This window comes from Salvia splendens, chromosome 6 (assembly GCF_004379255.2).
Source record: "Salvia splendens isolate huo1 chromosome 6, SspV2, whole genome shotgun sequence".
Taxonomy (NCBI): Eukaryota; Viridiplantae; Streptophyta; class Magnoliopsida; order Lamiales; family Lamiaceae; genus Salvia; species Salvia splendens.
Window position 1 is genome coordinate 5,270,018 of NC_056037.1, and position 27,704 is coordinate 5,297,721.

The 27,704-nt window shown below is 40.7% G+C and overlaps 6 protein-coding genes across 7 annotated transcripts; 3 read left to right on the top strand and 3 right to left on the bottom strand.

Moving 5' to 3' along the window:
- The first annotated feature begins 102 nt into the window (after window positions 1–102).
- LOC121808002 lies at window positions 103–941 on the top strand. The gene is made up of 2 exons (XM_042208334.1): window positions 103–179; window positions 269–941. The coding sequence occupies exons 1-2, from the start codon at window positions 103–105 to the stop codon at window positions 939–941; spliced, it is 750 nt and encodes a 249-aa protein (XP_042064268.1).
- Window positions 942–3,911: 2,970 nt separating this feature from the next.
- LOC121808003 (aspartic proteinase CDR1-like) lies at window positions 3,912–5,177 on the bottom strand. The gene has a single exon (XM_042208336.1). It carries the CDS (start codon window positions 5,175–5,177, stop codon window positions 3,912–3,914), a length of 1,266 nt encoding a protein of 421 aa, XP_042064270.1.
- Window positions 5,178–13,118: 7,941 nt separating this feature from the next.
- LOC121808004 (aspartic proteinase CDR1-like) lies at window positions 13,119–14,357 on the bottom strand. Its single transcript, XM_042208337.1, has one exon. The coding sequence runs from the start codon at window positions 14,355–14,357 to the stop codon at window positions 13,119–13,121; it is 1,239 nt and encodes a 412-aa protein (XP_042064271.1).
- Window positions 14,358–22,325: 7,968 nt separating this feature from the next.
- LOC121808667 (aspartic proteinase CDR1-like) lies at window positions 22,326–22,808 on the top strand. Its single transcript, XM_042209265.1, has one exon. The coding sequence runs from the start codon at window positions 22,326–22,328 to the stop codon at window positions 22,806–22,808; it is 483 nt and encodes a 160-aa protein (XP_042065199.1).
- Window positions 22,809–23,367: 559 nt separating this feature from the next.
- On the top strand, window positions 23,368–26,751 carry LOC121807719 (pentatricopeptide repeat-containing protein At3g03580-like). 2 transcript variants are annotated; one of them, XM_042208002.1, is made up of 4 exons: window positions 23,368–25,817; window positions 25,911–25,947; window positions 26,057–26,175; window positions 26,729–26,751. In XM_042208002.1, exon 1 carries the CDS (start codon window positions 23,368–23,370, stop codon window positions 25,693–25,695), a length of 2,328 nt encoding a protein of 775 aa, XP_042063936.1. In that variant the 3' UTR covers window positions 25,696–25,817; window positions 25,911–25,947; window positions 26,057–26,175; window positions 26,729–26,751. The 2 variants fall into 2 exon arrangements, with proteins under 2 accessions (XP_042063936.1, XP_042063937.1); XM_042208003.1 differs by lacking the exons at window positions 25,911–25,947; window positions 26,729–26,751 and having other exon boundaries at window positions 23,368–25,773; window positions 26,057–26,165.
- On the bottom strand, window positions 26,472–27,393 carry LOC121807722 (glutathione transferase GST 23-like). Its single transcript, XM_042208009.1, has 2 exons — window positions 27,053–27,393; window positions 26,472–26,929 (listed from the first exon to the last, which is right to left on the bottom strand). Exons 1-2 carry the CDS (start codon window positions 27,362–27,364, stop codon window positions 26,573–26,575), a joined length of 669 nt encoding a protein of 222 aa, XP_042063943.1. The 5' UTR covers window positions 27,365–27,393; the 3' UTR covers window positions 26,472–26,572.
- Between the last annotated feature and the right edge of the window lie 311 nt (window positions 27,394–27,704).

Consider the following 27,704-nt stretch of genomic DNA (forward strand, 5'->3'; position numbering starts at 1 on the left):
AGCAGGAACAGGCACGAGACAGGGAAACCAGGAGCTGAGCTTCATATGCGTGTGAAGCTTGACCCTGACCCAAGATACGTTTTCCAGTTCGAAGACGAGACTATGTTGAGCCCGCAAATTGTTCAGCTTCAAGGCAATGTCAAGCAGCCTATTTTCAGCTGCAAGTTTACTCGAGACAGGTAATGTTAATGTGATTAAATCAATTTTTATACTGGTGTTATAGAAAATGAATGAATAGTCGTTTCTTGTTTTGATGAATGATGTTCAGGGCATCCCAGGTTGATCCACTAAGCAACTTCTGGTCAAATGCAGCCGATGGTTCGAACCAAGATATGGGGAGACGAGAGCGCAAGGGTTGGAGGGTGAAGATACATGACCTATCCGGCTCAGCTGTTGCAGCGGCCTTCATAACAACCCCTTTTGTGCCAGCAACGGGTTGTGACTGGGTGGCAAAGTCCAATCCGGGAGCCTGGCTAATTGTGTGCCCGGATCCATGCAGCCCCGAGAGCTGGCAGCCATGGGGGAAGCTCGAAGCCTGGCGTGAACGAGGAGGAGTCAGAGACTGCATCTGCTTCCGCTTCCATGTCTTCTCAGACGGGCAGGAAGGAGGGGAGTTTCTGGTTTCGGAGGTACTGATCAACGCGGAGAAAGGTGGGGAGTTCTTCATAGATACTGACAGACAGGCAGCAACGCCAATGCTGAGCCCACAGAGCAGCGGAGACTTTGCAGGGCTGAGCCCCGTTGCTGGTGGATTCGTCATGAGCTGTAGGGTGCAGGGGGAAGGGAAGTTGAGCAAGCCTCGCGTGCAGCTCGCAATGAGACATGTCACGTGTGTCGAGGATGCCGCCATCTTCATGGCTCTCGCTGCTGCCGTCGATCTTAGCATCGAGGCGTGCGTACCCTTTCGTAGAAAGATTAGAAGAGGCACACATTCTTGGTGAAGAAAATAGTTTCCTCTGATTATTGGATCACATTTTTGTACAGAATCAACTTGAATTGGATGTTGACACTACTCTGTTACTGCTAATTATCCAACTTTGGTCAAAATTCAACAGGATTACATGTACATCCTGCCCATTAAGAATTCCGAAAATATTTTACAGCATGATCTTGATTGAACATTTGAGAAAATTTTGAATATTACAGATTGCAAACTTTTGCAATTGTGATTTAACTTTTTTACCCTAACAAATGATCTCAAGTTCAGTCATCAACAAATCGATTAGAATAAGTAGAATAAGAAAAATAAAGAGCAGTAATAGGCAAGAAAAATCCAAATTCGATGAACAGAAAATTCAATATGTTGCTCCATGGGTAAAATTTGAATTATTTACAATGAAAGAGCATGATAAAGGAAAAAAGAAGTTCCACGTGGCAAGAATCAGGTGTAGAAGAACACGTCATCAGCAATATTGACATGCTCAGAAAGTTTGACGTCGTCAAAACGAGTCAAATCATCAGAATCTTGACTGTTAGCATCTAACGGCTGGTAGCCCTCCACGTCATAACCACCCGTCTCCCGCAGTCTTCTTGTTGGTCTACCGGGACATAACAGATCCCCTCCTTCAACGCCGTCAGATATCACGACGTTTAAATCGCAGTGCACAACATTGACGCCATGCGTTGCCGGAGACGGCACCGGTGATGCTACTAGATATTCCGCACCCTCAGTCTCAGGAGCCGGCGACGGACTTCTGCTCAGAAAATCTTCATTCCCGTTGAGCTCAACCGCAGGAGACGGAACCATCCAGTCCGGATATGAATCAGCTGCACCGTCGAAGGCCTCCGGAGCTGGTGCCGGACTCTGGTCTTCGGATTTCTCCTTGTGCGCCGGCGCCGGTGCCGGAGAAGGAACTCTGTGTGATCTGCCCTTACCGAAAATCCTATGAATTGGATCCGGAGAAAGAGCACTATGTGATCTTCCCTTAGCAGAAACCCTAAGATTTGGCGATTTCTCAGAAAACCTAGGAATTGGGGCCGGAGAAGGGGCTGAATCAGCGACGGCTTCTTCGGGTGGTGGAGCCGTTAGAGAGGTGTCTAACGACGCCAAAACGGAAACCACAACCATCCAGCGGTTATGATAAACCTCCCTCATTCCGACGGGAACGCCGTCGACGCTGACGGCGCCGGCGTTGGACACGATGCGAACCGTCTTGTTCGGGGACAAAGTGTGGAATTCAATTCCCCTCGCCCTCGCCGCGATCCTGGCAAGATCGGTGAAGCGCTGGCGAATGGGGACGACGTGGTGGCGGAAGTCGTAGTGGAAGCCGCCGGGAGTCATGAACAGGTGCTCGTCGGAAACCGCGAGAACAGTTACGGACGTCAGAGGGAGCAGATCCGATCTCCGAATACTCATGGCGGAGGCGACCACGTTGTAGCCGTTCCGGCGCAGAGCCCTCATGGCGCGGTCAAGAAACACGCGGTTGACCTGGAGCGGCACGGTCTCGGCTGTGGGATCGCTGTAGGTGACGGAGCATCTGGTGGCGAAGGAGGGGTTGAGGACGCCGTCGATGCCGTGGACGATGAGGTGCTCGTCGACGTAGAGGTCGGGCTGGCGGATCTTGACGGTGGCGATGGGATTGGTGAAGGGCGAGGAGGAGATGGAGATGTCGCTGGCGCGGGTGCTCTTCAGGAGGTAGAGGCAGTTGTTGTTGTAAAAGGTGCGGAGCTCGTCGCCGTCGTCGCGGGAGGAGATGGTTGGCCACGTCAGGATGAGGGGAGGGCGGAGGGAGTGGTAGAGGAGGACGGGGACGGAGGGGCGCGGCGGGGGGCGGTGGTGGTTGCGGAGCCTGGAGGAGGCGAAGGAGAATGCGAAGTCCGGCGGGGCGAGGAGGGTGCCGGAGAAGTTGGTGGTGGAGGAGATGGAGACGAGGAGGGATGCGAAGATGGAGTAGCCTCTGATGCGGAGGGTGTCCGCGGCGAGGAAGGCGGAGGAGGGCTGCGGGAGGACGGGGCCGGTGATGGTGGTGGTGGTGGTGGCGGTGGCGTAGCTCCAAGAAATGAGGAGAGAGAAAGTGAAGAGGCTGAAGCAGTGGAAAGAATCCATGACTGTTTGTTTACTGTGTATGTGTGATTGAGTTTGCTACTGGAGAGGGAAATGCGGTTGCGAATCGGAATATAAAGAAGCAGAAATGAATTGGCGCTGCGATTTAACTTATTCTGTAACTGCTTCTCATCACTCGTACAACTAAGATCTTGATCGGACGGTCAAGATCAATCAAGAAACGCTGCATTTCTCCCCATCACATACTCTACTGTACGGTACTTAAAATTATCTAGACGTGGGAAATATTTCTTAGAATTACTGGATTATTTTTCTAATTTTCTTGTAATTTAATCAAATGTAGAGGTTTAATGTAATTTAGTGGAATGTGTGTAAGCCATTTCCCCAAACCGAACAGTTACCTTGCACTATTCATTGTTTTCCTTTTAAAACTAAAAAATGACAATTTATATAATATGAAAGCACTTCATAGATGATAAAATAAAGTTGTAAATAAGACATGTTACTTCAGTTTAAATTGTGTGTGAAATCATAATAACAATCAAACACAAGGAATAAAATTTATGATTCTAGAAAGGTTTAATGTGTAGTTCATCGTAGGTAAATGAATTTTGTTTGGGATTAAACTCGGAGGAATTTTGACTCTCTGAAGCAAACAGATAATTTTGCTCGCAGTATAGATAAACTTTATATGGCCAGAATAACCAAGTCCACAACAAATTAATGCTTGTTTTATCATTCTCAAAAGGTTTTAAGTCAATATTCTGTATAAATTTGTGTGTAAATTGTGTGTGAAATCATAACAATCAGACACAAAAAAGTAATCATCTTAGGTAAATGAGTTTGGGTTGAGTTAAAACTCAGAAGAAGTAGTGTAGACAAAACAAGTTAATCTATCTAGGTAATCTCAACAATTAGTATGCTTAAACGACACAATGTTGTTTGTGACGTCAAAACCTACCAAGTAGTTAACCTGAGCAACGTTACCGTAAAAAGAATGATCCAGCATAGGATCCGCCGCCAAACACTCATATTTCTGATTCACACTTGTAAAAACATTGTCCGCGTACCACTCCACATCCGCCCCTTTGAAATGCACCGTGATCCTGGGCAACGAGATTGGCTGCGAGTAACACAGCCGCCAAGTATCATAATTCCGAACCGGAACCTGATTGATCGAGGCCACTATCGCCGCCTCGTAATCAAAGTAGAATTTGGTGGGAAACTGAGTGATGGTTGCCCCAGAGTCGATGATAATGTTCCCTCCCGGAACGACCTCGGGGCTATCGAAAACCAGCCTCTCGTTCCCCACGGTGATCCCCTCCAGCGCCAGGTAGTAGAAGACGTCATTCTTCGTCATCGGCGTCGACACCGTTCCCAAGCCTGAAACCATCGCGTCGGAGCCGAAATGCAGAGTGCTGGACACTGATTCGTCGGGGTTGAGGCAATACGACACCTTGTCGTATCCTAATTGGGAGAGGAGCGAAGCTCGCCCCACTCCAATTCCCACGACGCCGTTTCCGTTTTCGTCGTTGCCGTTGTTGAAGACGTCTCGTGCGCAGCCGAACACGATGTTGGGGAAGGAAATCCGTCCCCCCGCGGCGGTATCGAAGGAGAAGGTCTCTGTGGCTACGGTTCCCTCGGAGCGGGACCCGTCTCCGTATTCAATCTTGAATCCGCACGTATCGGATCTGACGTCGCAGGAGGTGGACTCCTCGTACTCGGTGCATTCGCGGGAGCCGCAGCTGGGCTCGTTGTAGGTGTTGGAATATCCGGGGTCGATGATTGGGACGCTTCTGCGGACGCATGTCCTGCACGGGACGCACTCCGTCCACACCAGATCGCTTCCCGTGTCCAGGAGGGCTACGGTGGGCTTTGGGGGGGACCCGATGGAGTACTTTATTAGGTATGCTCCGTTGCCGCGGGTGATAGGCGCTTGGGCCGTCTCCTTTCGCCCATGGAATAGGTCTCGTTGCTTCGCTTTGGCGAGGCGCTGCTCCCGCGTCAGGGAAGGGTCGTACAGAGGGGAATGGGGAGAGTCTCTGTGGATGATTTCTGTGGTGAACCCACTGATAATGCGGCTTCCATTATTATTGGCTAATGAGTAGCAGAAAAAGATGGAGACTAGAGCCATGTAAGGAACCAACAACATCGCTTTTAGGGTTTTCGCCATGTTTGGTTTAGGGTTTAGACTCACAGACAGTATCTATTCTTTTTATAGGAGAGGAAAGATGAATGAAATCTATTTTCGTCTAATTATCTCACGCCATTTATTTCTGATTTCATTTCCATCATTACCAAAAATTGCATCTAAATGGAACAAAAATATTCATGGAAGCTTTCTTTATCTAATTTTTGTTTTCCTAGTTAATTACTACGTACTAGATGGAAAATTATTATTAACCAACATCAATTAACTTGTATATATTATCCTTATATAAATTAGGTTTCTTTTAAAATTATTACCTAATTCTTAGTTTATTTCCTTTTAAGAATGTTGATTCTCTAGACTCTAATATATGCATATAGTAAATCTTTTTAATCCACCATTTGTTTACCATACTAATCTAAGGGCTCTAGTTTGGCTTTAGATTTGATATTACTATAAGAATTGGGTTTATTTTGAGTTATACCCTTAGCAAATATATATGTGAATATATGTCATAATTGCTTTTGCATGGTAAAAGATTTGGCACGTGAAATTTAATTCATAATTAAGATCTCATGGTTGGTTATTTGTATTCATATCGAATTACATAATTAGGGGGGATATTCTATGAGATCAATCATCTTTAGACGTGTAAATTAATTTGTAGTAATTTCGACAGATACAACTAATAATAACAAATTTACAAATATGTGTTTAAATAACCAAGTAGTAATAGTTTAATCTACATATTTACCTTGAAAAAAAAAATTCGTATTTTAATATTATTTGATGTTAGTTACATTCTAGAACTGTCGTAAGTGTTGGCATATGGCAAGTGCTTCCAACACCTCAACTCCAAATTAGTACAGTACTTAGGACATGTTCCCTTATAGAATTAAGCATTCAGGGTCTAAGAAACGGGGCTGGTTTTGTACTTTTTTTAAATTATTATTTTTTTCACTTCAATTATAGGTTGCCGAGAATGCTGATGAGAGAGAGGGTAGAAGATGAGCTGATGAGGTGTATTGTATTGGGTGGAAATTGAAAATCAAAGGGGTATATGATATTTTGACACCAATTATTAACTCAATTTATAATGCATTTACAATTCTCCATTTTAGAAGAATTCAAAACTGAACATCTCAGCATGAAACAGTGCTGGCCGGCCGATGTTATATACTCCCCCCGTTTGCCATTAGGAGTCTCATTAATTGACGACACGAATTTTAAAAAATGTTAAGAAAAGTTAGTGGAAAAGTGTTAGTGGAATATGAGTCTCACTTATAATACCTCCGTCCCACATTAAGTGTCACATTTAGTGTAGGCGCGAGTTTTAAGAAATATGAAGAAAAGTGAATTGAATAAGTTAGTGAATTATGAATTCCACTTATATATATTAGTTTTATAATAAAATGTGAGTAGAATTGGTTGGTGGAATGTGGGGTCTACTTACCATTTATGTTAAAAGTGAAATGTGACTCTTATTGTGGGACGGACTGAAATGGCAAAATGTGACACTTAATGTGGGACGGAGGTAGTATATATTATTTTAAAAAGAAATATGAGTGAAATGAGTTAATAGAATGTGAGACCCTATAACTATTTATGGTATCCAAGTCTCCAAGCTCAACTGGTTGAGAAGGGAGGCAAGGATACTGCCCATCCAGGAGGTAATGAGTTCGAATCCTGGATGGCGCAACTTGAGATTAATTTCCCCTGTGGGCTTGACAAGCTTGCAGACCCCGACCCGCTTGATGGCGAGAATTTACGGTCCCGACCCCGGCTGCCCCGGACCCGTCGAACGGGGGGCTAGAGAACGAGCCTGAGGAGGGGCTTGCTCACAGGCTGGTGCGCGGCTGCGTGTGTCAGGGCTAGTCTTCGAGCCATGAGGGGCTGTGTGTTACGGTTAGCTCGCTTGCTGAATGTATCACGAACTCCGATGTGTGTGCGTGTGCGTGTGTGTCTGTATGTGTGTGTGTAAAAAAAAACTATTTATGGTAAAAGTGAATTGAGACTCTTTTTCACGGATGGACTAAAATAGAAAAACAGGACTCCTATTTGCGGACGGAGGGAGTATAACTTAGGTCTGAAAGAATTAAAGCTGAAAAGGTGAACACCACATAATGCCAAAAATTGAGGTCTTAACTTGCTATTTCTAAGATGGTGAACATGCCCTTATTATCATACTCATAGACTTAAATAGGCCTCATTTGTGGTACGGATCACCTAGGCCAGTTCAGTGAGGCCTTAAAACAACACCGTAAGGCCATCCGTCATGGAGCTGCAATGGACAACTGGCGTCAGCCACCGGTGTTGGATATTTGACACACAAAATATAGGAACACTCAACAAGGATAAAATATGGAAGATAAGTATTGATAGGCTTCTCACAATAAGGATTACAAAAAACACTCAAACTAAAAGTGCTACAGCACTACAAATCTTCCTTTCTTCCTAACTTGAGCTACGGCTCTTCCTCTAATTCTAACTCACAATTCTAATTTTTGATTGATATTACAATTACTAACTACACACCTATTTATAGAAGTTAAAGTCGGTTATCTAAGCCGACATAGTACATCTAGTTAATTCTAGTAAGCTCCTTAATTAATTTAATATTCCCAAATGCATGCCAACTGTAATCTTCTCGAGAACTCCAGCCCTTCATGTTAATCCACTTGAATTTATCCTTTCTTGATTTCTCCACAATGTTCACCAAGCTTCCAATACTTTAATAAACTTAATATTTCTTAATTATGAAGTAATTGAGTTTAATAATTCAACATCCTCCCTTAAACTCAATTCTTCAAGGTCTTCATTCCAAGCATAACCTTCAATCTTCTAAAAACATCATGTTTTAATGGCTTCGTAAATATATCTGCAGCTTGGTCTTGTGACTTGCAATAAACCAACTCCACATCATTTTGGTTCACATGCTCCCGAATAAAGTGATAACGAGTATCAATATGCTTACTTCTTTCGTGGAACACCGGATTCTTTGCAAGTGCTATTGCAGACTTGTTATCAACACGTATCTCCGTCGGGCTTTGTTGCGCGAATCCCAGAAAAGTTAATAAATTTCTCAACCAAATGCAATGACACACCGTTGAACTTGCTGCAACATACTCGGCTTCACATGTTGAGAGTGTCACTATAGCTTGCTTCTTTGACGACCAAGTAAAGACAGCATCTCCAATATAAAAACAGTAGCCGGTAGTGCTCTTTCTTTCATCCAAGTCTCTTCCCCAATCGCTATCCGAATAACCAACGAGTTTAACTTCTTGATTAGAGGGATAAAGTATACCTTCATTCAACGTACCTTTAATATAGCGCAAAATCCTCTTTGCCGCATTCAAATGAGACTGTGACGGCGTTTCCATGTATCTGCTGATTAATCCAACTCCATAGAGAATATCAGGCCTAGTGCACGTTAAATATCGTAGACTTCCAACTAGACTTTTGAAGTATGTTGGATCCACTTCTGCTTCACCATCATGCTTCTTCAATTCTTGACCGATCGCCACAGGAGTGTTAACAGGATTGCAGGACTCCATTTTGAATTTTTCCAAGATTTGTTTTGCAAAAGAGCTTTGAGAGATAAATATCCCATCTTCATTTTGCACTACCTCAATTCCCAGAAAATGTGCCATCAAACCAATGTCTGTCATCTCGAACTCCTTGATCATGCTCTTCTTGAATTTATGAAACAGTGCTTCACAATTTCCAGTAAAGATTAGATCATCAACATATAGGCAAACAAATAACATGTTACCTGCAGTATCTTTCTTCAAATATAGAGCATGTTCGAAAGGGCACTTCACAAAGCCATTTTTCAGAAAATACTCATTAATTCTGGAATTCCATGCGCGTGGAGCTTGCTTGAGCCCGTACAAAGCTTTCTTCAATCTGTAAACTTTATTCTCAGCTCCTCGTTTCACATAACCTTCAGGTTGCTCCACGTAAATTTCTTCTTCAAGAAAACCATTTAGAAAAGCCGACTTCACATCGAGCTGATAGATCTTCCAACTGTGTTGGGCGGCCAGCGAGATAAATAATCTGATCGTCTCAAGACGAGCAACAGGAGCGAAGACTTCACTATAATCAATTCCGGCCTTCTGCTTGTATCCTTTCGCAACTAACCTCGCTTTGTACCTTTGCACTTCACCATTGGCATTTTTCTTTGTTTTGAACACCCATTTCACACCAATTGCTTTTCGGCCTTCTGGCAGTGTTGTCAACGACCAAGTATCATTTTTCTCGATCGCATTGATTTCTTCATCCATTGCAATCTTCCATTTCCTGTCTTGCGCAGCATCTGCATAAGTAATAGGATCAACATCCATATAAAAACAAATAAGATTCACATTTTCCTCCACAACTTCATTAACTTCTTCGGTAGCTTCATATATATCATTCAGATTGCGCATTCTTCTTGGCCTTCCGACTGGACCTTGAGATGATGTTGGTGAATCAGGTTCTTCAACTTCACGTGCATCTTCTTGCTGATCAGGTACAATTTCTGACGAGCTTGCAGCTTTCTTATCCTCCCAGCTCCATGTTTGATCTTCTTCAAACACCACATCGCGGCTTATGATCACCTTCTTCGTGAGTGGGTTATACAATTTGTAACCCATTACTCGATCTCCATATCCCACGAAGATACACTTTTCGCCTTTATCATCAAGCTTGATTCTCCGAGCTTCAGGAATTTTGGCATAAGCAATGCAACCAAAAACTCTCAAGTGCGCAACACTGGGCTTGAACGAGCTCCATGCTTCTTCAGGCGTCATGTTGCGAACACTTTTGGTGGGACACCGGTTCAGGAGATATACTGCTGTTGCGACAGCTTCAGCCCAGAATTCTCGGGGTAAGTCCTTCCCTTTGATCATACTCCTCGCCATATCAAGAATTGTTCGGTTCTTCCTTTCAGCAACGCCATTCAGCTGAGGAGTATATGCAGGTGTAAGCTGGTGAACGATTCCATGATCCTTGCAAAACTTTTCAAACAGATCGGATGTGAACTCGCCTCCTTGGTCGGATCTGAGAACTTTAATATAGTTCCCACTCTGCCTTTCAACAAGAATTTTGAACTCTTTGAAAATATCAAACACCTCAGATTTCCTTTTCAAGAAATACACCCAAGTCTTTCTGGAATAATCATCAATGAAAGTTAGAAAATACTGATTACCTCCAGTAGAAATAGGCTTTAGGGGACCACAAACGTCTGTATGAACGATCTCCAACGGGCGTGATGCTCTCCATCTCATTTCTTTTGAGAAACTTGGCCTATGATGTTTTCCCAGTATGCATCCTTCACAAACTTCTTCAGGATGATCAATATGAGGCAAGCCTTTCACCATATTCTTTGAAGACAGAAGCTTCAAACCACCAAAATTCAGATGTCCAAGACGCAAATGCCATAACCACGATTCATCTTTAACAATTGCATTCATGCACTTCAACATATCATGTTTCATATTCAATGCAAATAATCTATTTTTGGACATCGTCACACAGGCAACCAAACTACCTCGAGCATCATTGATAGACAGATAAGAATTCTTGATATTAACATCAAATCCTTTCTCCAGCAATTGACCAAGACTCAAAATATTGCTCTTCATGGCAGGCACATAATAGACGTCATATATAAAACCATGATTTCCATTCTTCAACCTAATCAAGATATTACCTTTTCCTTGCACCGCTACTTTGGAGGAATCTCCAAAAGTAACATCCCCATAAGATGTCTCCTTCAGCTCCACGAAGAGTTCCTTGTTCCCGCACATGTGGTTACTAGCTCCAGTATCCAAGTACCACGTGCTGCACTGATCACCTTCAAGTCCTTTATGAGTAAAAGAGAGGTTGAAATTACCTGCTCATTATTGTCTCCTCCATCGGCATAATGGACTTGTTGGTTGGACCTGGTATTTCCGGCTGTTGGACATTCATAGCTGTAATGCCCGAATTCGTGACAAGTATAGCACTCGACATTTGCTTTATCAAACCCTGGTTGATTATAGGTTTGAGAATAACCTCCTCTGTATTGCCCTCTTCCTCGTCCTCGTTGTCCATAAGAATTTCGACCTCTACCTCGATAGGTGGAATATTGACGTCCTCCCTCATTTTGATAATTTTGGCCTCGTCCTCCTTGATTTTGGTAATTCTGGTTGCGTCCTCCTCGGCCACGATAGCCTCGACCTGTGCCTCGACCTCGGTTGTATCCGCCACGTGATGTCCCAGGCTCAAACTTCTTGCCTTCTTGTATTGACATCTTCGCCTGTAGCATATGCTCAAGTGACGGAGCGGTCTTTTTCTTCATTCGTTGCTCGTGGACTTCCAAGCTGCTCTGCAACTGGTCGATTGACATAGTGTTGAGATCTTTTGATTCTTCGATAGCCGCAACGACGTGCTCAAATTTCGACGTCAAAGAACGAAGAATTTTCTCAATGACACGAACATCTTCGATTATCTCTCCTTGCCGTTTCATTTGATTCACAATAACTAATGTTCTTGTGAAATAGTCTGAAATGCTCTCTGTTTCAGACATGGCCAAACTTTCGAACTCACCACGTAGGATCTGCAGTCGAACTCGTATCGCCTTATCAACGCCGGTGAAAGAATTCTTCAGAATCTCCCAGGCTTGTTTTGACGTGGTGGCTGCACTTACTTTCTCGAACGTGGTTTCATCAATACCTTGATAGATATTGAACAACGCCTTCTTGTCTCGTTTCCTTGCATCTCTGAGGGCGTTCTTCTGGTTGTTCGTCAGGGCATCTTCAGCTTCTTGGGAGGCAGGTTCGGTGTAGCCGTCTTGAACAATATCCCACAACTCTTGTGATTGCAACAAGACTCGCATCTGAATACTCCAATTCCCATAATTGTGTTTCTCCAATTTGGGAATCTGGGGTTGAACCATATTCAACGTTGCCGCCATAGGTAGGATCGAGTGGCTCTAGATACCAGATTTGTTGGATATTTGACACACAAAATATAGGAACACTCAACAAGGATAAAATATGGAAGATAAGTATTGATAGGCTTCTCACAATAAGGATTACAAAAAACACTCAAACTAAAAGTGCTACAGCACTACAAATCTTCCTTTCTTCCTAACTTGAGCTACGGCTCTTCCTCTAATTCTAACTCACAATTCTAATTTTTGATTGATATTACAATTACTAACTACACACCTATTTATAGAAGTTAAAGTCGGTTATCTAAGCCGACATAGTACATCTAGTTAATTCTAGTAAGCTCCTTAATTAATTTAATATTCCCAAATGCATGCCAACTGTAATCTTCTCGAGAACTCCAGCCCTTCATGTTAATCCACTTGAATTTATCCTTTCTTGATTTCTCCACAATGTTCACCAAGCTTCCAATACTTTAATAAACTTAATATTTCTTAATTATGAAGTAATTGAGTTTAATAATTCAACAACCGGCACCGCATTCACAATTCTACTGCAACAACAAATTTTTGGGGAGGTCACAAATTCAGTTGCAGGGTTCGCGGTGAGAGCAAGCCATTTTAAGAAAACTTATGCATAGTATATTTTTATAAAAATCTATTTACTGTATTTTATAACTACACTCTGTAAAGATTTTGTCTTAATTTTTAATATGGGCAATGCGTAAAACAAGCATAACAATTAACATTCATATACATATACTCAATCTACACATATTTTTCTTTTTCCCCAAGTTACTTGTACTATTTCAATTTTAAATAATAATTCGATTATTTAATTAAAAAATTAAAGTTAATTAACCATCAGAGTTGTGAAGTCATCATTTTGCATTTAATCGAATGTTTGAATTAAACTAAAATAGAGGGGCACCAACATCTGAATAAAAAGGGGGTTTTAATAAAACTCTATAATAAATAAGCAAAATTTATAGAGACAATGAGCACGAAGTTGCAAGTTAAGGAAATGAGCTAGGTAAAACGAGTTAGTCTATCTATCTCCCGCATTTGGTAGGCTTAAAGGACACGGTGTTCCTGGTAACATCATAACCTACCATGTAGTTAACCTGAGCAACGCTACCGAAAATCGGAATAGTTTGACGAGGTTGCAACGCCAAGCACTCATAATCCTGATCCACTTTAACAAACACATTCTCCTGCTTCCATTCCACATCCGCCCCTTTGAAATGCACCGTCATCTTTGGCATCACGAACGCCTCCGTGTAACACAACCGCCACCCCCCATGATCCCGAACCGGCATCTGCTCGATCGATTTGGCTATCGCCGTCTCCACATCATCGTAGAAGTTGATGGGAAGCAGCGTGAGCGCCGTCCCCGAGTCAATGATGATGTTCGCTCCCCCCACGGGGGTGATGAACGGAATCCTCTGGGTCCCCACGCTGATCGCCTCCATCGTCAGATAGTAGTAGCTCCGCAGCTTCGTCATCGGCGTCGACACCACTCCCCAGCCGGAAACCACCGCGTCGGAACCGAAATGCAATGTGCTGGCATCGTACTTGGATCCGTCTAGCGAGATGAGGCAGTATGAGAATTTGTCATATCCCATTTGCGGGAGGAGCGTGCCCGGCCCCACTCCGATCCCGACAATACCCGACCCGTCGTTGGGGAATTTGTCGTAGTTGTTGGTTCCGCAGCCGAAGAGAATGTTAGGGAAGCGAAGCAGGCCGCCCGCGGTGGAGCGGAAGGTGAAGGTCTCTGACCCCACGTGGCCGGTGGAGTGGGACCCGTCGCCGTAGCTAATCAGGTACAAACACTTGTCCCTGTTGGCGTCGCAGAAGCCTTTGTTCCCCAGAGCGGTGCAGCCGGGGGAGCCGCAGAGGGCGTCTTTGTAGGTGAAGGAGGATTTGGGGTCGAAGAGTCGGAACTTTTGGGGGCGGCAACTCACGCAGGGGGTGCACTGGGTCCATATGACGCTGCTGCCGGTGTCGATCATGGCCATGGTTTGCTTCAAGGGGGTCCCCATGAAGAACTGTATCAGGTATCCTCCTCCATCTGGGGACACGGGCGATACGGCCGTCCCCTTCAGGATGTCCGTGAAGTATCTGGACCGGGCTATGGATCGGTTCCTGGCGTTGTTGACGCGCTGCTCCAGCGTCAGAGAAGGATCGTAGAGAGGGGAAAGGGGGGAGTCCCTGTGGATCAGATCTGTGGTGAAGCCGCTTGCATTTGGCTGGCTTTTGCAGTAGCACAAAAACATGGAGACTAGAGCCATGTAAGGAATCAACATCATGGATTTTAGGGTTTGATTTAGGGTTTATGGTTTTGAGTCATAGTGTCTTACCTATTTATAGGAATGGACAGATGAGTAAAAATATTTCTTGATTCTCTCGCTGTAATTCTAAATCGTTTGCATCGTATTATTGACGTAAATAGATTTGGTTGCCAAATTCAGAATAAAATTTAAATATTAGGAGTATTAGTTTAAATAAAGTTGGGTACAAAAGTTCTAGAATGTACTAAGATCAAACAGATTTAAATTACAATATAAATTTTTAGATTAAACGTACTTGGTTTAAAACTTTTATTTAAACATATATATGTAAATTTGTTGAATTATTACTTGTAGCTTGTCGAACTTACAAATTTAGACATCTAGAAATGATTGATCTTAGAGAATATTCCCCCAAATTATATAATTCGATATGAATACAAATAATGAACCATGATTCTTATGAATTACTCAATCACATTTGCCAAATCTTTTACTTGGCTAAAGCACTTATGACATAATATTCGCATATATTTGCTAAGAGTATGATTCAAAATAAACCAAAAATTTATATCAAACCTAATTGTCAAATTAGAGCCCTTAGATTGGAGAAAAATTCAGCAGTCCGGGCATACCATATGGCAATATGACATGGTATGTCCCACTAATAATACTTTGACAAATGAATTTATAGAAGTCTAAACTAAATATTTTCATTTTTTTTCTAATAATGGACATTATTGTAAAATTTGGAAACAATCCAAAAATTTAGAAATACCTACATTTAATATAATGAATGAATTCATGTATAACATACTTACATCTTTTGTCACAAAATTAGTTATCAATAACAATACAAACGAGGATTTAATTAAGGTCATTTACTGAATATAATTATTCATATACGTGCAATAGTTAAATAATTTAAGAATGAAACTATATATTCATTCCTAATTTCGCATAGTTAATGTAATGCCACTGAATTTTATTTATAATATAATTATAGTTATATTTTTATTTGTGTTTTTTTCTGCACAGTTAATGTAATGATAACTTAAATTTGTTGTTTACTTATTTATTATTTTATATGTATGCAAAAACAAAAATACAAATGAATAATTATACTATTAAACTGCAAAAAATCATAACCTTAAATCAAAAACAAAATTTGTTAGCATTACATTAAACGTCTGACATTATGACTGATTATGTAGTTTCATTCTTATACTTATACTTATACTTTTTATAATTATATAAATATATAAGTGGCTAATAATAAGAAAATTACATAAAAATTGATTTTATTATATTAAATTATCATTACCATACCATAAAAAAAAACTCTAGAATCAAAATATAATAAGATAATTATTACATAGATTTTATATATTTAAATTATTCTTAAAATTTGAAATATAAAAGGACGAAATAATTTGTAGTTCATAGTGGAAGAATTTGGTCAAATATATATGCATTCATTATATTAAAGCTAATCTTAATTTTTGGATTGTTTCCAAATTTTACAATAATGTCCATCATTAGAAAAAATGATATTTAGTTTAGACTTCTATAGATCCATTTGTCAAATTATTATTAGTAGACATACCATGTCATATTGCCACATGGTATGTCCGGGGACCGCTGAATTTTTTGTTTAGATTGAAGATATGATGAACACCTAAAGAAAATTAGAGAATCAATCTTTGTAAGAGAAAATAAATTAAAAAGAAATAAACTTATAGCTAGGAAAACAAGGAGGGAGTATGAGGAAAGAATATAAAAGTCAATTGATATGGTCAAAGAACACTTTCCATTTACTTATTATAATTAACTAGTAAAGTAAATAAATACTAGTACTAAAATATGATAGGAAAGGTCCCGACGTGAATATTTTCGTCCATTTAGATGCAATTTTTGGGCAATCATCATAACGCCTTTCCAAATGTAATACTACTAGCTACTAGGGATGGCAAATCGTGCGTGTTGCGTCGTTATCGTATCGACACGATAACAACAAATACGAACACGACCCATTAAGAAAACTCCAAACACGAACGCGAACACGACCCGCTATCCTCAGACACGAACACGACACAAACACGACACGAACCCATTAACGGCACGAACCACTTCGGGTCAACACGACACGATAAGAACACATATATGACACGACACAATAACGACACTATAATAATATTATTTCTAATATTAAATTTTAAATTTTAATTTTAAAATAGATAAAATAATAATAATATTATAATATATTAATATTATTTCTTAATGTGTAACACGAACATGACATGAAGTTTTCATGTCGTTATCGTGTCGACACGATAAGGACACGAACCCAATAAGCTTTGACACATACCCATTAATTTCGTGCGGATTCGTGTCGTGTTATCGCGTCGTGCCAAAAATTGACATGATTTAAAAATTCGTGAAAAATAAGTACATATGTTAAACGCGAAATAAATGGTAAATTTATAATTGTAATTTTGACAGCCTAATCTATTTAAGTCAATGATGGCATGGTAATGAAATCAGAAATATATCCCGTGAGATAATTAGACGAATCTCACTATAAATAGATACCAGTAACAGATTGGTGACTCTAAACCCTAAATCAAAACATGGCAAAAACCCTAAATTCCATCTTCTTCATTTCTTATATCACTCAACTCTCCATCTTCAAATGCGAGGCATTAGCTAATAATAACGCAAGCAGAATCACTGGCATCATCACAGAAATCATTCGCATAGACTCTCCCCATTCCCCTCACCACAGAAATCATCCGCATATTTAAGCATGCTTGAGTATTTTTAAAATATTACTCATGTTTCAATTTTAATTACTACTCCTACTAGATAGCGGATAGAAGTTCCCCAAAGAACCATCATGTGGGTGGGTTTTTTGCATCGGTTAGCTTCCATTGACGAGGAGCATCCATGAGAAAGGCTGGGGTGATCAGGTGAGTAAGGGGCAGTCCTTGTAATAGTTGCACCCTAAAAAATGGAGGGAGAGATGTCAAAATTACTGGAGACGGTAGATTGAGAGATCTGCTTCTTCGGAAACTTATCAGGAAATGAAGATAAAATTTGTTTTGGCTTGGAGAAACAAGGGTACTTCATTGACATGACAGGATTACTATGTGTAACTAGCCTCTCTATCATCCACTCTCTCACTCTTTCTGTACCTCGTGTTATCTAGAGTATCAATAGGGAGTGAATTCTAGAAACTAACGTATAAAAAGCCATAATTTGTAATCAAATATTTAAAGAAATAAGAAAATATGTTAAATGCGAAATAAAGGGTAAATTGATTAGCATCGATTAATAATAATGTCATGCTAATTATAACTAATTTAGAGGCACAGCTAGCTAATTAAGAAAGATTGTCTTTTGACTCTATTTAATTCGGTTGATACTTACATTCCTATAAGGGCATCCGCAGTGGTGCGGATGTCTTAGCGGAATTCCCCGTGAAATTCCCACTGCCACGTCATAAGGACTTCCCACTGCTCTGTCACGTCATACGGACTTCCCACTGCACAGTGGCGGAATTCCCCTGCGGAATTCCCGACGGAATTCTCACATTACAAAAAAAATCACAAATTCATAAATTAACCACTTTCCGGAAGTAAAGAATTTATGGAATTAAAATTTTGACGCGAATAGGGGAAAAAATCCATTAAAAAAAGAAAAGTACATTTCACCAAATAAAAAAATACATTTTAATAATTACAAACTACGTCAACGACGACCCCTACGCTGCCACACTTCTTCAATAATATCGTTCTGGAGTCGAAGGTGGACTTGTTTTTGGTGCATGTCGGCAAATGCAAGGACTCGATCGACGTCGTCATGGGGTATCCCCATGCGTACATTGCTCGTGGCCACGCCGTGGCTTGGACCCGCAGCGTCAGTATCATCATTGGCCCAATCGGTCAGTGCTGGGCCTTCATCTTCGACGATCATGTTGTGCATGATAATACATGCGTACATGATGTCGGCGATGCTGTCAACATACCACAGCCGTGACGGACCCTTCACTGCCGCCCATCGAGCTTGGAGCACACCAAATGCTCGCTCCACATCCTTGTGCGCTGCCTCCTGACGTTGCGCAAAGTATACCTTCTCCTCATCCGTTGGGCATCTGATTGTCTTCACAAAGACGGGCCACATCGGGTATATTTCATCCTCTAAATAATAGCCCGTGTCGTGCTGGTTGCCATTGGAGACGAATTTGACGGCCTGACCAACGCCCATGCACTGGTCGTTGAAAAGGGGGCGACGACTGGAGGACGTTGATGTCGTTGTTTGCCCCGGCTACTCCAAAATAGGCGTGCCAAATCCACAACCGGTAGTCAGCTACCGCTTCAAGGATCATCGTAGGATTCTTTGGCCTTGAAACCGGTAGTGTACATCCCTTTCCAGGCAGCGGGGCAGTTCACAACAGATCTCATCCACAGAGACTCTCCCCTTTCCCCTCTCTACCATCCTTCCCTGACGCAAGAGCAGCGCCAGGCAGCGATCACTGGCCCGGTCGAGACGGAATGCAGACATCCTTTATGGGCGGAAGGTGACGCCCGAAGTGGCCCTGATTGAGGATAGAGCAACATACCTGATGCAGTTCTTCATGGACACCCCCTTGAAGCACGCCATGACCCCGGCAGCCACTTGATCTGGACGCAGTGCCTCCTCTGCAAGAGATGCAAACCCCAGCAATTCCCACTCTTGGACACAAATTCCTCCACCACCTACCGATTTGCCGGCTGCGGCTCCGTCGCCTGCAGTGCCTTCGGGTACTCACAATAATTGTTTACATTTATGTAAGATAATAATGTTTGATTTGGCAACAGGTACTGTCACGACCGCCCTTCTAGGGTATAATAAATGCGGCGATCGCAACTTAAATGGACTTAAAGGTAACAAGGAAAGTAGGCTAGGGTTTCATCAAAGAGGTTTGACCAAAGTATTTAATGAACAATTAAGTATCAGAAAAAAAGGTCACGCTTTAGCAATGAAATCCAATGAAGAATGACTATCATAATTTAGGTCAAAATGGCAGGCTCAAAATAATCCAAAACGTAACATGCCTCAATATCCCTAACAAGAATCCAATAGTTTCAGTATCAACCCAAAGATAAGAGTAATCATGTTATAGCGGAAGCATCCAAGAGAAAAGTGAAGTCATGTGTGAAGACACGACGACACTCGAAGTTTCAAGACAGTCTCATAAATTTAATTAATTTGCTCAACACCGCCAACCGCTCGTCGCCGCTCAACCTGCACATAAGGAAAACACATGCACGGCTGAGTAATATAATAATACTCAGTGGGCTCATGCCGAAAATATTTTCAATAAAAGTATTATTTATCATGCCATACATAAGTAACCATCGGGGTTTAGCTTTAGAAAGGCCCGAGGCACTCAAAATCATTTCCCATTGTAAAAATCGACTGATCAGTCATTTTCCCATAGATGTTAACCATATCTGCCAATACATGACATGGAATGTGGCCACAAACCAAGTCACTAGACCGGCCAGCCCGTGCGCTAGCACACGGTCTACCATAGATGTACACTAGTCCAAGTAGGGTTTGCGGCCCTACGAGGACCCGAATTCGATTTAGATAATAATGGCATAAAGCCATATCAGATAGGCACGTTAAAATCAAATAAGGCATGATAAACACAATTTCATTCCCATCGATAAAATATTTAGGACATCGTCCTTATTTAAAAGAAAGCCAACCTCGTCTGCTTAGATCTCAAGTACTTCCTTCCCTTTGCTATCACGCTGAGAGCACTAGTTATCACCTTTAAATTATGTGTAACACAATTCAGTCTCAATCATTGACTCAAAAACATGCATGTCCTATCGTTCCTTTCATCGTTTTCTTAAATCACCCATCCCAAACGTTTACCAACATAAGAAAACACACCATAGTATACCTCCATGTATAACACATAACCTCGCCATAAGATACGTTCTTTAGACACACATGCATCAAGTATTTCATTCAAACTTGACAACAAGTATTATTTAAACATAACAGAAATCTGGCAGAACTGCGCAGTCGTTTTGTAAAAATAATTAAAAATCCATCCGACCTCCGTTGGGGCTAAAATTTTACCACAACTCAGTATACACATCAAAGGTCATCCGGTTAAAATTTCACATCAAAATCACATGTCTAGGTCGGTCAAATAAAAAACGAAACTCACTGATCGAGAATACAAATTCTGATAGAACTGCGCAGTTGACTTCAAAATTTCATTAAAAATTCATCTTTCGTAAAAAAAGGCTGAAATTTATACACTACACAGAGGACAACTCAAATTTTACTCAGTTAAAAATTCGTGCCAAAATAAGATCGTTTGGTCTGTCAAACACACATCGGAATCTACTGTCCAAACGCCACAGTTTTCATGCTTCACAATTTTGAATTAGGGTTTATCTATCATTCACCCAAACACATATTCATGCTTCAAAAGGATCTCACAACCATGTTCTCATATATTCACATATCATCCACCAACAAGTCATCCACCATCTTACACATACACATACCTAAACGCATATCCACACTTTTCTCATGAAATCATTCTTCCCACCCGATTAAATTCTTAGATCTACGATTCCTACACTCATTGTATGCATGAGGGAATCAAGAAACATGGATTCAAAGGTAAGGGTGAGAAAGGTGATTCAAGTATACATTTCCCTTGCGAAAACAATCGGTAGAAGCGAAAAGTGGCTCGATTCTTCAATAAATCTGGAATCTCCAGCTCTAAAATGATGCAAGAACAAGAGATTGGTGAAGAATTGGTGGAGAAGGAGAGAGGGAGGAGAATAATCGTGTGGGAGAGAGAGGGAGGGGATGGAGGGGTTTTTTTATTCCTAGGTTTAGGGTTTCTCATGTATTTGTAGAGTGCAAAACATAATATCTTTAATTAAATAAATCAAAGATTTGAAAGATATGGTAGAGTGTAGTTGGCGTGATTTTTGGAGAGGAATAAGGAGGAATTCGAAATCTAGGCTATTTAATTAGCCTATGATTTAATTTGGTATTTCACGGAGTAGAATAAAATAATACGGAGCAGAATAAAAATAATAATCCTCCCAATAATATATGGAGTAGGCGATTTTTTTTATTCCTTCTCCCACAAGGAATTAAATTTAAATCCTAATAAAAATAGGATATGGCAAGATCTCCTTAGGTATGGTAAGGTTTGCTAGAATTTTTATATTTATTCATGGAAGGGAATAAATAAGGGATCAAAATATATAATAAACAATTCCTTCTTCCCTTAAATAGGGGAATTTTCGAAATCTCCCTAGGAATAAGGTAGGGGTCGAAAGTTTCAAATAAAAAGGGTAAGGTAATTATTGATGATCCTATTTAATCTCACTCATCCTTAGAAAAATAATTCACCACAATATATCTCACCCTGCATCAAATATTCAAACAGTCACGTCATAATTCAACAAGATTGACTATTTCACATTCTCGCCACGTCACGTCTTCAATGATATTGACCATTCAACGGCCACATCATTTCTCCAATAATGTTGACTATTCAAACCAAAACTCAACTCCAAAGCACAATTAGGTCACATAGAAATCAAGCAATTAATTCACTCGTCAATTAATCCACATACTTCACGGCATTAAAACATTTAATGCAAAAATTTTAGGATTCGAAAATTAGGGTTCAAAAAGTGGGGCGTTAGGTACTGCGACCCGTGGAGGGAGAAGTGCCTGTTCAAGAGTAACTACAGTGATGGGTCCTACATGAAAGGATTGGTGGGCTGATGAGCTTCCCTAAGATCGTGTTCGGGTGCGTCTTGACAACTACGTGAGATTCGATTGGGAGTGGGGCCGAGCTCGCTCCACAACCAATTAGGATACGACAAGTTCTCATACTGCCTCGTCCCAGCGACAGGCAAGTTCGAGACGAGCACGATGCATTTCGGGTCGGACGCGGTAGTTTCGGGGTGGGGAGTGGTGTCGACGCCGCTGGTGGAGAGGAGCGTGAGGCTGAATGCGATCAGCGTGGGGAACAAGAGGTTTGAATTCGCTAGCCTTTCGCGAGGAGCAAACATGGCGATGGACTCGGGGTGGGTGACGACGCTGCTCCCGGTTCGTTTGTACGATGAATTGGAGGTGGAGATTGCGAACTCGATCCCGCAGAGGGCGGTCAGGGATTTTAAAGACTGGCGGCTGTGCTACTCGGAGAAGTTTGTCATGCCGAAGATCACGATGCATTTCCGAGGGGCGGATGTGGAGTGGAAGCACGAGAATGCTTTTGTTAGAGTCAATCAGGATTATGAGTGCTTGGTGATGGACAATGGTTTTCATATTTACGGCGGCGTTGCTCAGGTTAACTACTTGGTAGGATTTGATGTCACCAGGAAGACGGTGTCCTTCAAGTCTGCTGAGATATAATTTTTTTTGTGTTCAGTTAGAGTATTGGTAGTAAATTTTTGTGTTGAGACAATAAGGAAACTAATCCTATTCTTAATCTCTCCCTCTTGTAGTCACCACATGAACCAGGAATTTAAATAAAGTTGGGGCTGATTTTTTTAAAATACTACTACTATCAATTTACATTTAATATATTTACATATTCCGAAACTAATTTAGAACACTTTTTGATATGAACAAAATATTTAATATTACAATTAATACCATGAAATTATAATTTATTTTTTCATTTATTAGTGTAATTATAATGATATACATTGACTTGAAAGTTCGCAATAAACAAAATACTCCTATATGATAGTAGTATATTCTAGAACACGTTAGTAATATAAAAAACAAAGAAAAATTCTATAATAAAAAATAAATAAAACGCAATCTATAATAGAAACAGGATTATCAGAAATCTTTTATGGAACACTTGAACTGAAACTGAATGAAAAACTAGTTCTTCTTAATTTAATTAAAAAAGAAATTTGCGATAAATATAATTTGGAGAAGTTCTATAAATTATCTCTGGCCAATGAAGGCGGCAAGGCAATTGGGTAATCTACTTTGGAGAAGTGGAGACAAGTACACTTCAATCTCAAATGCATTATCTTCTCCCGCTAACAGGAAAGATCTGCAGAAAATCCACTCTCTCCTGATCACTCTTGGTTTGCAGAACTCTGCAACCTTCTTAGGCATATTGATCACCAAATACTCTCAATTCAAAGATACTCATTCCGCTTTATTAGTTTTTGGTGGGATTTCTCCTCAAAACGATGTTTATGTGTGGAATACGATCATTAGAGCGATGACCCACAACAGATGCTACACAAAATCATTAGAATTTTACGCGGAAATGAGAGATTTGGGGGTGAAGCCTGATAATTACACATTCCCTTCTGTGATCAATGCTTGTGGGAGTTCGATGGATTTTGAGAAAGGGAGAGCTGTTCATGACCATGTTGTGGAGTTGGGTTTTCAATTTGATCTGTATATAAGTAATGCCCTGATAGATATGTATGCAAGGTGTCACGAATTGGGGTATGCTCAACTAGTATTTGATGGAATGCCCCACAGAGATATAGTATCTTGGAACAGTTTGATTTCTGGATATACTTCTAATGGCCACTACAAGGAAGCATTGGAAGTTTATCATCAGCTGAGAATGGATGCTTTGTTGCCTGATTCCTTTTCATTATCGAACGCCTTACTGTCTTGTGGCGGATTAGGGGAGGTTGTAGAGGGTGAAGTAGTTCACTGCTTGGTTGAGAAGCTTGGAACACGCATAGATGTAAATGTCAGCAATGCGTTGCTGGCAATGTATTTTAAGTGTGATGTGCTGGCTAACTGCAGGAGGATTTTTAGTGAGATGGTTCATCGAGATAGTGTCACATGGAATACCATTATTAGTTCATATTTCGAATCAGGTTTGTATCATGAGTCGATGAGGTTATTCTTGGAGATGGTGAGACATTCTAAACCAGATATTTTGACAATCACATCCGTTCTTCGTGCTTGTACCTGTGTTGGGGACTTGAATATGGGAAGATACGTTCATGATTACATGCTTAACAATGGATATGAGTGCAATATAGTGGCCACTAATATTGTTATCAACATGTATGCAAAGTGTGGTGATGTGGTCCAAGCAAGGCAAGTGTTTGAAAAAGCCAAAAACCAGGATTTGGTGTCATGGAACTCACTTCTTGATGGATATGTTGAAAATGAGTTGTATCAGGAAGCAATAGAGCTTTTCAGGAGGATGAGGACAAATTTTCAACCTGATTTTGTCACATATGTGACACTACTTCCTATGTCTTCTGGACTAACAAACCTGAATTTCACTGAGGAACTCCACTGCGATATAATAAAACGAGGGTTTGGTTCCACTCAAATTGTGGGTAACGCTCTTGTGGATGTGTATGCCAAATGTGGAAAAGTAGAGGATTCTTTCAAACAGTTTGAGAGTATGAAATTTCGAGATACAGTTACATGGAACTCAATAATTGCATCATGCAGTCACTCTGATAGCCGTATTCTTGGTCTTAGAATGCTTAGCAAGATGAGATTAGAGGGTATAATACCAGATATACCTAGTTTTCTAAGTTCATTGCCTTTTTGTTCTTATCTCATGGCCAAGCGACAAGGGAAGGAGATGCATTGCTGCATTTTCAAATTTGGTTTTGATTCCAATATTCCTATTGGAAATGCTTTGATTGAAATGTACTCAAAAACTGGGAGCTTAAGAAATTCAATACTGGTGTTTGAGAAAATGAAAGAGAGGGATTTAGTTTCATGGACGACAATTATTTCATCATATGGGATGTATGGTGAAGGAGGAAAAGCTCTTGAAGCTTTTGAGCACATGAAGGTAGCTGGTATTCTTCCAGATCATATTGTCTTCATTGCTGTTCTGTACGCATGTAGCCATTCTGGTTTGGTGCAAGAAGGTCGTATTTGCTTTGAGCAAATGAGGACAGAACACAATATTGTGCCTAGGATGGAACACTATGCTTGCATAGTTGATCTTCTATCAAGGTCTGGCCTCTTGGCTGAAGCCGAGGAGTTCATTTCTTTAATGCCATTGAAGCCTGATGCAAGTATATGGGGAGTACTACTCAGTGCCTGCCGAGCCAATGGTGACATGAAGATTGCAGAACGTGTTGCAGAACACATTCTTCAACTTGATACTTGTGATCCTGGATATCATGTTTTGGCCTCAAATGTATATGCTGCCTCAGGAAGGTGGGATCAAGTGGGAGTGATAAGGAAATCCTTCAAAGCTAATGGACTCAAAAAAGACCCTGGTTGTAGTTGGCTGGAGATTTCCACACTGTTGCAAAATACATATGAAAAATCATGATTTGGAAATACTAGTCACTAGTCAGAGATGCAAGCCACTTTCATCTGTAAAAAGACAACCTGTTGCTGTAGCCTGTAGGTATTATTGGTGATTGCATCGCACATATGAACCTTTTATTGTAGGTATCATTGGGTTCGAATGTCTCTCTCCTCTGGTTTCGTTGCATAAATTTAAATTCTGAGCTAATTTACTATAAAATGGTTCAAAAAATTTAGGAGGAAAGGGGAGTTTGGACAAGACGCCTGTCATATGGTATAAGATAGTTTTGTCTTTCTCCATTAAATCTATGCTCTTCAAAGTCGAAGAACTCTTGATCTTGTTATAGAGTACATCTTACCTGAATTACATGTTGAATGTGCAGAAGATCATCTGTATGGTACTAGACCACGGAAAGGCAGACAAAGTCAGTACTTGGTTTTAAGTTCCATGTGCTTGACCTTAGAAAGAGTTGGTCTGGTTATTATGACCACCTACCTGAAGGTAAGTTATGCTGGTTTTTGTCACTACAAATATCAATATTTCATCATGTAGTCCCAGTGATTTATACACATACATAATATATTAAGATTCTGCACGTGGATTCAATCTCTTTGCCCTTAATCCTATGATGATATGAATGACATTGGCAAACATTGGATCACTGTGTTGATTGTTCCTTATTGCCTTGTCTGTATTAAAATAGAGTTTCATCTTCAGATTCTACTGCCATAATACATATAGAACCTCAAACAAAACAAATTTTCTTAACCATCTCATGACTTATTAGACGCAACATCTGAAATAATTTTTATATCGATCTTTATTTCATAGGACAACATCAACTATTATTAAGTGAGACTGTGAATAATATTATAAACTGAAAAAACTTAGTTCTGTTTCATGGAACTTGTTTGAGGAAGTGTTCCCGCATGGCCTTAAATTTCTCAACCATCTTGTCTCGAGGTGGCCAGAACGCTTTTATAACTGGATCATCAGAGAACTTATTAATCCATGCTGATAATAGTGGGAATTTCTCTGCATCTACTAATTTCAGGTCAATTATCTCTTCCAGTATGCTGATCAAGTTGCCCATCCACCCAAATGCAAGATCAACATAGCCAATGGCCTCCCCTCCAAAAAAACTCTTACCTTTTAGCTGCTCTTCTAGGAATTTCAGATTCTCTGTCAGTGGACCAATAGCTTCCTCTTGGTCTTTTCCCTCAGAGGTGAAGACCCTCCATGTTGATGGCATAACCTGATTTTCACAAAGTGTAGGTGATATTATATCTATTGCCTAGATTAATAGTATCAAATATTGTTGCCTAGACTAATAGAGTTTTAATCTTATAGACTCTGATGTGAATGAATTTGTGTATACCTTGTCATCTCCGAACTGGGCCCAAAACCGAGCCATGGCTTTCTCATGAGGATCTTGGGGAAGAAGAGGAGGCTGCTTATACACATCATCTATGTATTCAAGAATCACTAGGGACTCACAAACTGGCCTTCCATTGTGCAGGAGAACGGGTACCTTCTTGTGCAGAGGATTGTACTCGAGGAGTGAAGCACTCTTTCTTGTTATATCCTCCAATACTGTTTCGTACTCCAAGCCTTTAATCTTCAAAGCATGCACCACCCTCAAAGCATAAGGACTTGACCATGTCCTCAGTAGCTTCAGATCATCTGCCATTTTTCCCTTTGACAGATGGTTAGTGCTTATCAATTCTATTTATATGGACTCACTTTCCTTCAGCTTTTGTATGTGTATCAAGTTTATACTGTTAATGATTTCCATTATTTGTTTGTATTTTTTCAAAGTATGGGACTGGGCCCGCTTTTGTGTCGATAATTTTCATGATTTTGGCAGGCCTGATAAAGGCTGATGAGGAATCAAACTTTTTGTTTGTCTTTCCTAATTTTTGTTATGGATGTATGCCATTATCTGCCGTCTACAGCGAATATTTATGAATATTTGCAGTCTGCTTCAGGTTCCACTATTTTAAAAAATGTATGTTCTTTTTTACAAAGAA